The sequence below is a fragment of the Mustela nivalis genome (assembly GCF_964662115.1).
Source record: "Mustela nivalis genome assembly, chromosome: 8".
NCBI classification, from domain to species: Eukaryota; Metazoa; Chordata; class Mammalia; order Carnivora; family Mustelidae; genus Mustela; species Mustela nivalis.
Window position 1 is genome coordinate 128482381 of NC_139027.1, and position 13097 is coordinate 128495477.

A 13097-nucleotide genomic window follows, 5' to 3' on the forward strand; every position below is an offset into this window, starting at 1 on the left:
ATTACCACTGTTTTGTAGCATCTGGCCAACCTCTAACTCCCAGTCCGGGGAGGCACAGAGGGCGGGGCTCACGACCATACCACGGGCCTACCGCAGGGTCCCTCAGGGATGCTGGGCTCATCAACGAAGAACGATCTCCGTGACCATTCGCACCCCTAAACCTAACCACCCTCTCCCAGGAAGCCCTTCCTGGGCTCCCAAGATCCTGAGCCCCTTCCACGCAGGGCACGGAGCCCCTAACCTGCGTTCGAAGAACCCGCACCCCGACGCAGGGTCCGAGCCGCCCCTCGGCTCCGCACCTGCGCCCCTGGGGTCTAGGCTGGGGCATTCCCCCGTCCCCACCCCATCGGAAGCCTTCACTCTTCTCCCTCAGGGTGGAGCGAAGTTTGGGTCCTAGGGTCCTACCATTTTTATCAGCCTCTAAGAATACTTGACATTGAAGGACGAAGCGAGGTGGGCTTTTCTTTGGCTTAAAGTTAATTCACGTTCCGTTTGGGTTTACCCCTCAGCCATCATAATGGTACAGTCCCCTAGTAGCCCCGCCCCCTGACCTCCTGCCCCGTGACGCTCTAGGCGAAATGGCGTCTTCCTGTTACTGTCGTCATTACGTTGCTCCGGCGCAGGTCCCCGCCCCAGTGCGCCTGCCCGGCGCGCCGCCTCGCACCGCCGTTGCTAAGAGGCCTTGGATACCTGGCCGCGGGATGCTGGGCGGTGTCAGGTGAAGATGGTGGTCACTGGACCTCAGGTAAGAAGGCCTCCGACTGGGCTGAGCTTGCCGGGCCGTTGGGGCTGCCTGGGGGCTGGCGAGGGTCGCGCCGGCCTGTTCCTGAGGCCTTTGGGCCAGTCTAGTGGAAAATCGAGATTGGTTGGGGTAAAGTAAACTGGGGCCGCGGATGTAGGCCGGGATTCCGAACCTCACACTGGGTTCAAATCCCCATCGCCTGCGACTGGGCGGATTTTTAGTCGTCTTGCTTTGTATGAAAGAGCATTGGCCTAGGAATGGTGACATCTAGTCTCAAACCTTTTTCCTAGGAATCGTGCTTCTAGGAACTTGTCCTACAGCAAAAATCATGGCAAAAGCTGATGTATGTAAATTCCAGTGTGTTTGCGATGGCAGAATCATTGAAAAGATGCCCATAAAGGTGGTGATTGAGTTCATTATGGCATAACTACGCAAGAGTGCATACAACCTACTAGCCTAACTAGTAGAGTTCCCCCCCACCTCAGGAAACTGGTAAAAACTGGATACAATATTGTGTCTACATATTGGGAAGAAAAGAGTATGCACAAATGGTTGGAACATGAAAAGATAGTGGTGCTGTAATCATAAGCCTTTTATTTTATTTTATTTTTAATTTAAGATTTTATTTATTTATTTGACAGAGACACAAGTAGGCAGAGAGGCAGGCGGGGGGTGGTGGTGGTGGTGGTGGTGAAGCAGTTTCCCTGCTGAGCAGAGAGCCCGATGCAGGACTTGATCCCACGACCCTGGGATCATGACCTGAGCCGAAGGCAGCGGCTTAACCCACTGAGCCACCCAGGCGCCCCCAAACCTTTTATTTTTTAAGATGACAAAATTTAAAGTTCAACTGGAATAAAAAAAAAATATGTGAGGCTGGGCAGGAAAAATTCTAAAAAGTAAGGGCAATAAGGAGGATAAGCTCTGCAGCACCACCAGATAGTATAAAAGTTGTAAATTAATAAAGTTGTAATTTGGGGCGCCTGGGTGGCTCAGTGGGTTAAGGCCTCTGCCTTCGGATCAGGTCATGGTCCCAGGGTCCTGGGATCGAGTCCTGCATCGGGATCTCTGCTCTGCGGGGAGCCTGCTACCTCCTCTCTCTCTGCCTGCCTCTCTGCCTAGTTGTGATTTCTCTCTGTCAAATAAATAAAATATTTTTAAAAAATTGTAATTAAAATAGTATGGACTGAGCAGGAACTTAACATGCAGATAGAATGTAATGGAATTCAGAATAGATCCAAATACAGGTACTTATAGAAATTTATTATGTAGTCAAGGTGGCCTTTCTTTCTTTCTTTTTTTTTTTTTTAAAGATTTTATTTATTTGATGCAGAGGGAGAGAGAGATCACAGCAGGCAGGCAGAGAGAGAGGGGGAAGCAGGCTCTCCGACAAGCAGAGAGCCTGATGTGGGGCTTGATCTCAGACCCTGAGATCATGACCTGAGCTGAAGGCAGAGGCTTAACCCTCTGAGCCATCCTGATGCTTCTCAAGGTGGTATTTCAAATCAGCCTCGAAAAGGTAGTTTTGGGGTACCTGGGTGGTTCAGTTGGTTAAGTGTCTGCTCCTGCTTAGGTCATGATCCTGGGATCCTAGGGTTGAGCCCCCAACCCCAGCCCCAGCAGGGTCCCTGCTCCATGGGAGCCTCTTCTCTCTCCTCTGCCTGCCACCCCCGGCATGTGCTCTCTCTCTATTTCTCTCTGTCAAATAAGTAAATAAAATCTTAAAAAAAAAAAAAAAAAAGAAGAAGAAGAAGAAAAAGTGGTTTGGTGTCAGGCAGCTTTCTAGTAATAATAAAAAAAAAATAATGAACCTCATTTTGATGACTAAAATAAATTCCAAATAGGCCAAAATTTAAATCTTAAAAACCGACACAACAGAATACTGGAAGAAAGCATTGTGTGTATTTGTAATCTTGGCACAGCAAAAACTCTTGTAAATATGTCATATAATGCAGAAGCCAGAAAGGAAAAGATTACTACTTTTTTTTTAATATTTTTTATTTTTTTATTATTTTATTTTTTATTTTTTATTATTTTTTTTTTAAAGATTTTATTTATTTATTTGACAGAGAGAAATCACAAGTAGATGGAGAGGCAGGCAGAGAGAACGAGAGGGAAGCAGGCTCTCTGCTGAGCAGAGAGCCCGATGCGGGACTCGATCCCAGGACTCTGAGATCATGACCCGAGCCGAAGGCAGCGGCTTAACCCACTGAGCCACCCAGGCGCCCCAAGATTACTACTTTTGACTCTATAAAATTTAAAACCTTCTGTATGTCCTGTAAAATTCCATTAAACCAAAACAAAAGAGCTGTTAGAGGCTAAATCTAAAGACAAGTACTTTTATGAAACTATTTAATGATCGGGTAGAAAAATATTAAACCCAAGAGAAAAATGAACAGATACATAAGCAAGATAATCAGAAGAAACACAAGTGGCCAATATGCACAGTGAAAGATGGCCACCATACTAATTTCAAAGTGCGGATCAAAACAGTGAGGTCTTTTTTTTTTTTTTTTGCTCACTTTACTACCAAAGATGAAAAGGATTAGAAATAAGATCATATACATATAAATACATTAGTATTAGTGGAAATAAAAAGTACAATTTTTGGAGGCAGTTTGGAAATAATTTACTTAGCTATTCAACAAGTAGGAATTTAGTCTAAAATATGGAAAGTGCAGGGTGCCTGGGTGGCTCAGTGGGTTGGTCCTCTGCCTTTGGCTCAGGTCTTGGTCTCAGGGTTCTGGGATTGAGCCCTGCATCAGACTCTCTGCTCAGCGGGGAGCAGGCTTCCCTCCTCTCTCTCTGCCTGCCTCTCTGCCTACTTGTGATCTTTCTCTGTCAAATAAATAAATAAATAATCTTTAAAAATATATGGAAAGTGCAGAAGAACATCGTGTTTAAGGATAATGTTTGTAGCATTGTTTTACTAGGAAAAAATTTGAAAGAATATGTTCATCTATATGTCTGGTTAAATTATGGTACATCTGTAAAGGCAATATTGTGTAGCACAGGGAGAGAGATCACAGCAGGCAGGCAGAGAGAGAGGGGGAAGCAGACTCCCTGGCGAGCAGAGAGCCCGATGCAGGGATCGATCCCAGAACCCTGAGATCATGACCTGAGCTGAAGGCAGAGCCATCCACAAGAAATGAAATCTTGCCATTTGCAATGAGGTGGTTGGAACTAGAGGGTATTAACTAGAGGGTATTAACCCTCTGAGCCACCCTGATGCCCCTCAAGGTGGTATTTCAAATCAGCCTCAAAAAGGTAGTTTTGGGGTATCTGGGTGATTCAGTTGGTTAAGTGTCTGCTCCTGCTCAGGTCATGATCCTGGGATCCTAGGGTGGTAGATCCATGCGTACTGACATGGAAAGATACAAGGTTGGGTGAAAAAAGTGTGTTGCAGAATAGTGCATATTATAGGATCCTGTATCATAAAAAAATTATAAGTTAACACATGTATAAAAAGAATCTAGAAGACTATGCCCCACGCTTAACAGTAGTTAGCAGAGAGAAATCAAGTGGGAAACATGGTTTAAGGGCATAAAGATAGGGTGATGGTAGGGTGGGGTCGTGAGAAGAGGCTGGTAGAAAGGCCAGGGCAAGAAGTGGGAGGCAACCTAGATGTCCATCAACAGATGAATGGATAAAGATGTGGTATATGTATACAATGGAATACTATGCAGCCATCACAAGAAATGAAATCTTGCCATTTGCAATGAGGTGGTTGGAACTAGAGGGTATTATGCTTAGCGAAATAAGTCAATCAGAGGAAGACAATTATCATATGATCTCCCTGATATGAGGAATTTGAGAGGCAGGGTGGAGGGTTTGAGGGGTAAGGAAGGAAAAAATGTTGCTGGGGGGTGGAGGGGTAGGGAGAAGGTGGTTGGGTTCTGGACATTGAGGAGGGTATGTGCTATGGTGAGTGCTGTGAAATGTGTAAGCCTGACGATTCACAGACCTGTACCCCTGGGGCAAATAATACCTTATATATCAATAAAAATAATTAATTTAAAAAAAGAATATCTAAAAAAAAAAAAAAAAAGAATATCTACCAGGTCTCAGTACAAAAAAAGAAAAAAAGAAACAGGAGGCAGAAGCCAGAGTTGGCCTTTACATTTCTGTGGCTGTGATTATGCATTTCACTCTCAACCTTTGAGAATCCTAGGGATTTCATAGCTAGATTCCAGCTGTATGCCCTTTCTGGATAAGCCAGAAGACTATTCCATTTAGGGTCTTTTGGAATATTGTTTATTATTTCCCTTTTTCTGATCCCTTCTTTTTTCCCATAAGGTAACCATGGAGAAAGAACTTCGGAGCACCATTCTTTTCAATGCATACAAAAAAGAAATATTTACCACCAACAATGGCTATAAATCCATGCAGAAAAGACTGCGGAGTAATTGGAAGATTCAGAGGTGACTGTGTATATTGTTTTCCCTTCTAAGTGATAATAATAGTCTGCTGGTAGTAATTGGAAAGTCTTTATTTTCTTATGTAAACAGTTGTTTAGGTAGGAGGAGTTCAATTTAAGGATCGTTCAGAAGTAACTAAATGATTTCTTTTAAAAAATGGCAATTAGCATATTAAGTTGTCTCCCAAATCACAAACCAAAAAGTTATTCTAATTATACATATACAACTTTTTGAGAGGTTAGAGTCTTTCTCCATACTTTAACTTGGATCAGTACTTCAGTTTAGGGAAAGGAAAGATGAGAATACCTTTCTTTGTGCGTGTATAAATGGTTTTTCTTTTTTTTTTTTAAAGATTTTATTTATTTATTTGACAGATCACAAGCAGGCAGGGGGGGGGGGCAGGCAGAGATAGAGGGGGAGGCAGGCTCCCTGCTGAGCAGAGAGCCCAATGCGGGGCTCGATCCCAGGACCCTGAGCCTTAGGCAGAGGCTTAACCCACTTAGCCACCCAGGCGCCCCTAAATGGTTTTTCTTAATAAGGTGAAGGTATCATACCAGCTAATGGCAGAGCTGATTAAATTAGTAGTTGGAGGACTCTTTATACTCTTGTGTGGGTTAATTTGGACATCTTGGCCTATAGGAAGTATTTGAGCAGAGACTGATCTGGGACAAGCCTATGGAAGGGATTCTTACTTTGGGAAAAAGGCTCTACCAGGTACCTCTAAGTCCCTTCATCTCTGGGCCTCTGTGGCCTCTGGTTCCATATAGTCTAGAGGCTAAAATAATTCCTAAATTGGCTTAAATTATGGACCTAACACTTTAAAAATCGTATTTCTAGCTTAAAAGATGAAATCACATCTGAAAAGCTAATTGGGGTGAAACTGTGGATTACAGCTGGACCAAGGGAAAAATTTACTGCAGCTGAGGTAAGAAATATGCAGAAAGAAGAACTATAATAAGATGGTTAGGTGCATGCGCTCTAAATTCTGGATTTAAATCCCTCTTCACCATACACTGTGTTGCCTTAAGGTAAGCACTTTCTTCCTCATCATGGAGTTGTGGTCATTAACTGAGCTAATGCATGTCAAGTGCCAGACACATAGTTGAGGCTAATGAAAAACTAGCCATATCTGTTTGCCATATTTTTGTTTTGAAAATAGGAAAATTCCATTTATTTATTTATTTACTTTTAAAGATTTTATTTATTTGACAGAGAGAGAAAGCAGAAGTAGGGAGAGCAGCAGGCAGAGGTAGAAATAAGCTCCCCGCTGAGCAGGGAGCCCAATGCAGGGGGAAAATCCTTTGATTTATTTTATTTATTTTTTAAATCTTTAGAAATTATTTATTTATTTTTAAAAATTTATTTATTTGAGAGAGAGAGAGAGAGAGAATGAGAGGGGATAGGTCAGAGGGAGAAACAGGCTCCCTGCTCAGCAGGGAGCCTGATGCGGGACTTGATCCTGGGACTCCAGGATCATGACCTGAGCTGAAGGCAGTCGTTTAATCAAGTGAGCCACCAAGGTGCCCAGGGGAAAACTCCTTTTAAAATAAAGCTGTTTTAAATTCTATTTCATAGAGTAGACAAAGAATGTTAAATTTAGAGCCCAGAACACAAGTATTGGCAAAGATGTAGAGAAATTGGAACCCATGTACACTGTTGGTGGAAAGGTAAAATATGTGTGTACAGACATGATGTAAAACAGAATGGCAGTTCCTCAAAAAATTTAAAATAGAATTATCATATGATCCAGTAGTCCCACTTCTAGATATATATCCAAAAGAATTGAAAGTAGAATCTCAAAGAGATATTTGTACATTCTTATAGCAGCAGCATTCACAATAGCCAAAAGGTAGGAGCAACCTAAGTCTACCAGCAGATGAATGGATAAACAAAGTGTGGTATATACATATAATAAATTATTATTCAGCCTTAAAAAGATAGGGAATTCTAGGGGCGCCTGGGTGGCTCAGTTGTTAAACATCTGCCTTTGGCTCAGATCATCACCCCAAGGTTCTGGGTTTGAGCCCTTCTCCATCTCCCTCTCCCCCTGCTTGTATTTCCTCTCTCATTGTCTCTCTCTCTGTCAAATTAAAAAAAAAAAAAAAAAAAAAAAAAAAAATATATATATATATATATATATATATATATATATTTAAAAAGGTAGACAATTCTGATACATGCTACAACATGAGTGAATATTGAGGATGTTATGCTAAATGAAAGAAGCCAATTATGAAAGGACCAGTGCTGTATGATTCCATTTATATGACATACCTAGAGTAGTCAAATTCATATAAAGTTAGAGTCATGGTTGCCAGGAGCTAGAGTGAGGAAGGAAATGAGAAGTTGTTTAATAGGTATTGAGCTTCAGTTTTGCAAGATGAAAAGAATTCTAGAGATGCACAATAACTGAACTGTAAGCCTAAAAATGGTTAAGATGGTAAATGTTACTTGTACTTTACCACAACTAAACAGAAACCCCAGAACACAGCAAGAGCTTTTCTCATAGAAACTTGCAGGTGCTTTGGTGCTCAGGTAGGGTTGTGGAGGGTAAGGAGGCTGAGCCAGGGTGGGACTGGTGTGGTCCTTAGACTGGGGCAGTCCAGGTCTTCTGCTCTGAGTTTGGTTGGGGCCACAGGGAGGAGGTCTACAGGGAAGCATTTCTATTGTTCTTTTTTTTGTTGACCTGACTGCATTGTGGCCATTGGCCATGGAGCGAGACTTAAGTGTTTGATCAGGTTAATTGAGAGAAGGAGCCGGAATTCCTATTAGGAACATGGACTTGGCCAGCTGCCTCCACCCTATGAGACCCTGAGGGTCTCACTCCAATAGTTTCTCCCCTGCTACTGCTCTTCTCCACCTAGCAAATACAAAGAGAGAGGTAATCCGGTCTTTGCTGAGGAACAGCCAGCCTCAGAAAAGCCAGGGCATCCATCAGAGACCTGTGCCTGTCTGATCATTTTCCAAACAGGAAACAGTCCTCAGTCAAACGTTCAGGCTCTTAGGGATAGACGGCAGTGGCTTCCAAAACATAGACTCCCTTGAGAGGCATAGTTAGCCTAATAAAATGTTCTCCCACCAGACCATCTCCTGCACTGTGCCTTCTCTTTAGCGGTGGAGTGACATGGGAAGGAAAGGCAGAAAAACTTTGAACTTCTTTCTAAGAACCAACATTCCTTTGGGGCACCTGAGTGGCTCAGTCGTTAAGCATCTGCCTTCATGATCCCAGGGCCCTGGGATCGGGCTCCGCATCGGGCTCCTTGCTCAGGGTGAGCTACTTTTCCCTCTTCCTCTGCCTGCTGCTCCCCTTTGCTGATCTCTCTCTCTCTGTCAAATAAATAAAATCTTCAAAAAAAGAAAAAAAGGTACCAGCGTTCCCTTGTGTTTTATTCTTACATCAAGCGGATTCAAATGGTTAGCAGAGGTCTTCCTCCTGGCATAGATCACTGCCTTTCTGGGCATTGCTGCTAGCCTCCTAGGACCAGTAAAGGGGTCAGTTCACCCCTCATAGACTATATGATCTGTCTTTGATGTTGTCCTCCAGAAACTTCTTTGACAGGACATCATATGTCTGATATTAGATGTGAGAATCAAGCTAGAACTTAGACTGAATTTAGTTTTTCTTTACTCCCACCTCAGCCACATGGGCTTAAGCATTTGCCCGGTGGTGATATTCACTTACCACCAATTGACCCAGACCATGTATCCCCACTTTGTCAGATCAACATCTATCTATATTAATTTTTACAGATTTTATTTATTTGTCTTATTTGAGAGAGAGGGAGAGAGAGCAAGTAGGGGGAGGGATAGAGGGAGAGAGAGAGAGAACCTCAAGCAGACTCCATGCTGAGCAGAGCCTTATGTGGGGCTCTATCCCATGGTGCTGAGATCATGATCTGAGCCAAAACCAAGAGTCAGATGCCTAATCGACTGAGCCACCCAGGTATCACTGTCTGTATTATAAGTGTACCTTTATTCTGAATCGAGAAGGCTAGATATTAGTACCCACCACCATTAAAAAAAAAAAAAGTGTCTTAACTGTAACGTAAAGACTTATGAAAGAGTATGTATACTTCAAATTGTCAGTGTTTGGGCACATGGGCACTAGAAGAATATGTATATTTCAGTTTGTTTACACTGGAGTGTCAGTAGTACACATACACTAGAGCACTTCTTTATATCTGACATTTTGAAACAAATGCTAAAAATACTATGTAGGATCCCCATGAATGGGGCAGTCTTGTGGAGAGTCCAGAATCTGTGGAGTTAGTCTCATTTGGGAACAAGCCACCTTGGCAATGTTAATCATTGAACTATGTTTTCTATATTTAGGGGGCTGAAGGAGAGAAGGAAATCTAGGGAGTGTGCAAGTGCAAGGGCTTTGCTATTGCAGAGCTGGACCGAGGTGGTGGTGTCCAAAGTGGGGTGTACGTGGTGAATCACTGAGGTGCCAGAAGGAAATTGCATTTGTCATATCTTTATTATCCTTCAGAATTTCCCTTCTTAAGAGGATGTTTTATAATTCTATAAATACATATACTTCATATACATATCAGAGTGGGTGTTCACATTTTCTTACGGGATGCTTGAGGAGAGTTGAGACACTATTGGTCTAGACCACTCACCCTACCAGGTTTTCTCAGGCTGGGTCAACAAGACCAGTCTTAGATTTTTCTTTCCTCTCCAGCTTTGGGAAAGCAAGAGAGAGATTCCCAGGAGATAAGCAGATAACATGCATTTCTCACGGGTTGATCAGTCAATGAATGACTGGAACAGAATTCCTCCCTGGGGGTGGTATGCAGTGTCTTCATCCTGATGTTGATAGCTGGCGGGGAGGGGCAGGTATGGTCCAGAGCAATCGTTTTCAGCCAGGGCTGATTTTATCTCCACTGGGTTGAGACCAGGGCTGCTGCTCAGTGACCTGTGAGCTTTGTTTCCAAATAGTCAAGGTGGAAAATGTGAATTCCGTTTGAGTATTTTGGAACTTTATGCTTAAAGGCAAGCTTGGAAATTCTATGTAGAGAGTAACTTTTATGTTATCTTATATACATTTATATTTAAGTGGCTTATATTTATTTTTCAGGTAGTTAAGGTCTTAAAGTCTTTGGACAAAAGTCTTTTGGGTATATTCATAGATTTTTTTTCTTTTGTGTAGTTTGAAGTCCTGAAGAAATACCTTGATGGTGGTGGTGATATCCTTGTGATGCTGGGAGAAGGTGGGGAATCCAGATTCGACACCAATATTAACTTTCTTCTAGAAGAATATGGAATCATGGTTAATAGTGGTAATTATGATTATTGTTATTTTAGTAGAAGCAGTTGTTTCCCATTTATTATTCATATTGTAGCCCTCTGGACCCAGAAGTACAGTGGAAAGAGCCCTGGGCTGAGGGTGCATGGTCCAGCATTTTGATCTCAGTGGCAGTCTGAGCCTTTTGGGGCTTCTTCCATGGTATTAAAATGGGAGGAATGGGAACAGAGTTCCAGGATTTCTTACACGTAAAATTTTATATGTGTTTATAATATCAAACCTATTTCTAATCTAAGATGCAACTTCCTCTCCTTTCCTCTAAAGATGCTGTGGTTAGAAATGTATATTATAAGTATTTCCATCCAAAAGAAGCTCTAGTTTCCAATGGAGTCCTGAATAGGTGAGTGTGTTGAAAGCAGAATTTTTTTTTTTTTTAAGTTTTTTTTTTATTTATTTGGCAGAGAGAGATCACAAGTAGGCAGAGAGGCAGGTGAGAGAGGGGGGGAAGCAGGTTCCCCGCTGAGCAGAGAGCCCGATGCGGAGCTCGATCTCAGGACCCTGAGATCATAACCCAAGCATCAGCCTACTGAGCCACCCTGGTGCCCCAAAAGCAGAAATATTTTAACAAATGATTCCTATCTTCTCTCTTCTCATCTCACACATTCTTTTCACTAGCCTTTCTTCCTTTGTTACTCTTTTATTTTACTATATTATAATTTAGTTTATTATATTACTTCTCATTTCTCAAATTATATTCCTCCCATCTTTTGAAACCGTATTCCACATTCACTCTTTGTCAGAATGCATTCAGCTACAAGTATAGAAAACCCTATTCTCTCAATGAGATGAAACAATAACGAGATTTTATCGACTCGTGTAATTGAAAAGCCCAGAAATACGGCAGGCTTTGGGTGTGGATTAACTGAAAATTCATGATGTTGTTAGGGCTCCAGTCCCATTGCTCTGTAGGTCTCTTGGCTCTGCTCTCCTGTGTCTATGGGCTGGACAGTTTTAGCAGTTCCCAAATTTATATCGGCATGCCACACCATCTAGGGCAAGAGAGCCTGCCTTGGTCCCAGCATTCTCAGCAAGAGTAGTCCTGAGATTTGCTGTGTTTGAGCTGGTTTGGGCCACATGCCCATCCTGAACTGGTCGCTGTGGCAGCGGGCATAGAATGTCCTGATGGTATAATTAGGTCATATTCCCTATCCTGGAGACTGGGGTGAAGTCAAGTTTTTCTGTTTCACAGGATCTTAAGGGCTAAATTAGGGCCTTTGGAGAAGCGGGAAATGAATGCATGAGAGAAGCAACGTCAGGTGCCCTCTCTGTGCGTTTTTTCCTTTATTCAAAATTATTCATTCCACACTTGAGTTTGTTATATGCCAGGTGCTCTCCTGGTTCTGGTGATACAGAGTCTAGAATATAGGACTAGAATGTCTGTCTCATCTAGAATGTAGTTTAGTATATTGATCTTTCCCTCAGGACTCAAGAAGGAAGAGCTGAACCTCATATTTAAATGTTAACTTTTTCAAGCTACAGGAAGAGGTGTAGGTGTGTAGGTGTATCTTTAATTAAGTTCTGAGAACTGTATTTTGAATAAGTCTGCAGAATCGTTGCAGTTAGTTCATACTTACTACTAATGAATGGAGTATGAAATTCCTAAATTTTTTTGTTTACTAGGTTTAATTTTTTTTTCTTCAAGGGAAATTAGCCGAGCAGCAGGGAAGGCTGTGCCTGGAATCATCGATGAAGAAAGCAGTGGAAACAATGCCCAGTGAGTGTGTTTTCTGAGGCTCCCTAAAGAGGTTGCTTTTGTCATTTTGAAGAGTTTTCATTTCTTTTTTTTTTTTTTTTTAAGATTTTATTTATTTGTCAGAGAGAGAGCGCGAGCGAAAGTGAGCACAGGCAGACAGAGTGGAAGGCAGAGTCAGAGGGAGAAGCAGGCTCCCTGCGGAGCAAGGAGCCCGATGTGGGACTCGATCCCAGGACGCTGGGACCATGACCTGAGCCGAAGGCAGCTGCTTAACCAACTGAGCCACCCAGGCGTCCCAAGAGTTTTCATTTCTGATTACAAATGTCATTCTCACCAAACAAAACAAAACAAAACAAAAACAACTCCACGCAATTTGAACAGTTCAAAAGGAAGAAAATAGAAGTCCTATACTATAAATGTATACCCTTTTCCCCAAGGATTATGACTCTTAACAATATGGTATTTAGATTTCTAGATTTTTTTTTCATATATAAACAGAGAGAGATGCACCATATCCTTTTAAATGACTAGATTAAACTGGAATTATCCTAATTTATCTAACAGTCTCCTATTGTTTAACATTGAGGTTATTTATGATATTTTGTTTTAATAGTTAAACCTAACATTTATTGAGCACTTACTTTATGACAGACATAGTGAATGTCTTTGTATGTGCAGTTTTTGTGCATTTATGCCAGCAAGGTTAGATTCTTAGCATTAGAATCTCTTGGTCAGAAGTTTTCCAATTGTTGCATTGCCAAATGTGGTACATCGCTAAATTGCCCCCCAGGTAGTTCGTAGCACTTTCTGTCCCTGTGAACATGCTCCTTTTTCCTCTCTTCCCAGCATGGAGTATTCTAGTGAAAATGATATCTCTTTATTTTAATTTGCATTTCTTTGATTATGGCTGAGTGGGATGGCCTTTAAAGCCTATTG

The 13097-nt window shown here is 42.1% G+C and overlaps 1 protein-coding gene across 2 annotated transcripts in view; it reads left to right on the forward strand.

Moving 5' to 3' along the window:
• The first annotated feature begins 602 nt into the window (after positions 1-602).
• Positions 603-13097, forward strand: part of IFT52 (intraflagellar transport 52) — a 39632-nt gene continuing 27137 nt past the window's right edge. Inside the window, exons 1-6 of one of the 2 annotated variants that reach the window (XM_082744668.1) lie at positions 603-745; positions 5036-5160; positions 5995-6082; positions 10313-10442; positions 10733-10808; positions 12111-12182. In XM_082744668.1, the coding sequence (XP_082600794.1) occupies positions 725-745; positions 5036-5160; positions 5995-6082; positions 10313-10442; positions 10733-10808; positions 12111-12182 (512 nt within the window). In that variant the 5' untranslated portion in view covers positions 603-724. The remainder of the gene's footprint in view (positions 746-5035; positions 5161-5994; positions 6083-10312; positions 10443-10732; positions 10809-12110; positions 12183-13097) is intronic. The other variant, XM_082744669.1, reaches the window with a different exon arrangement.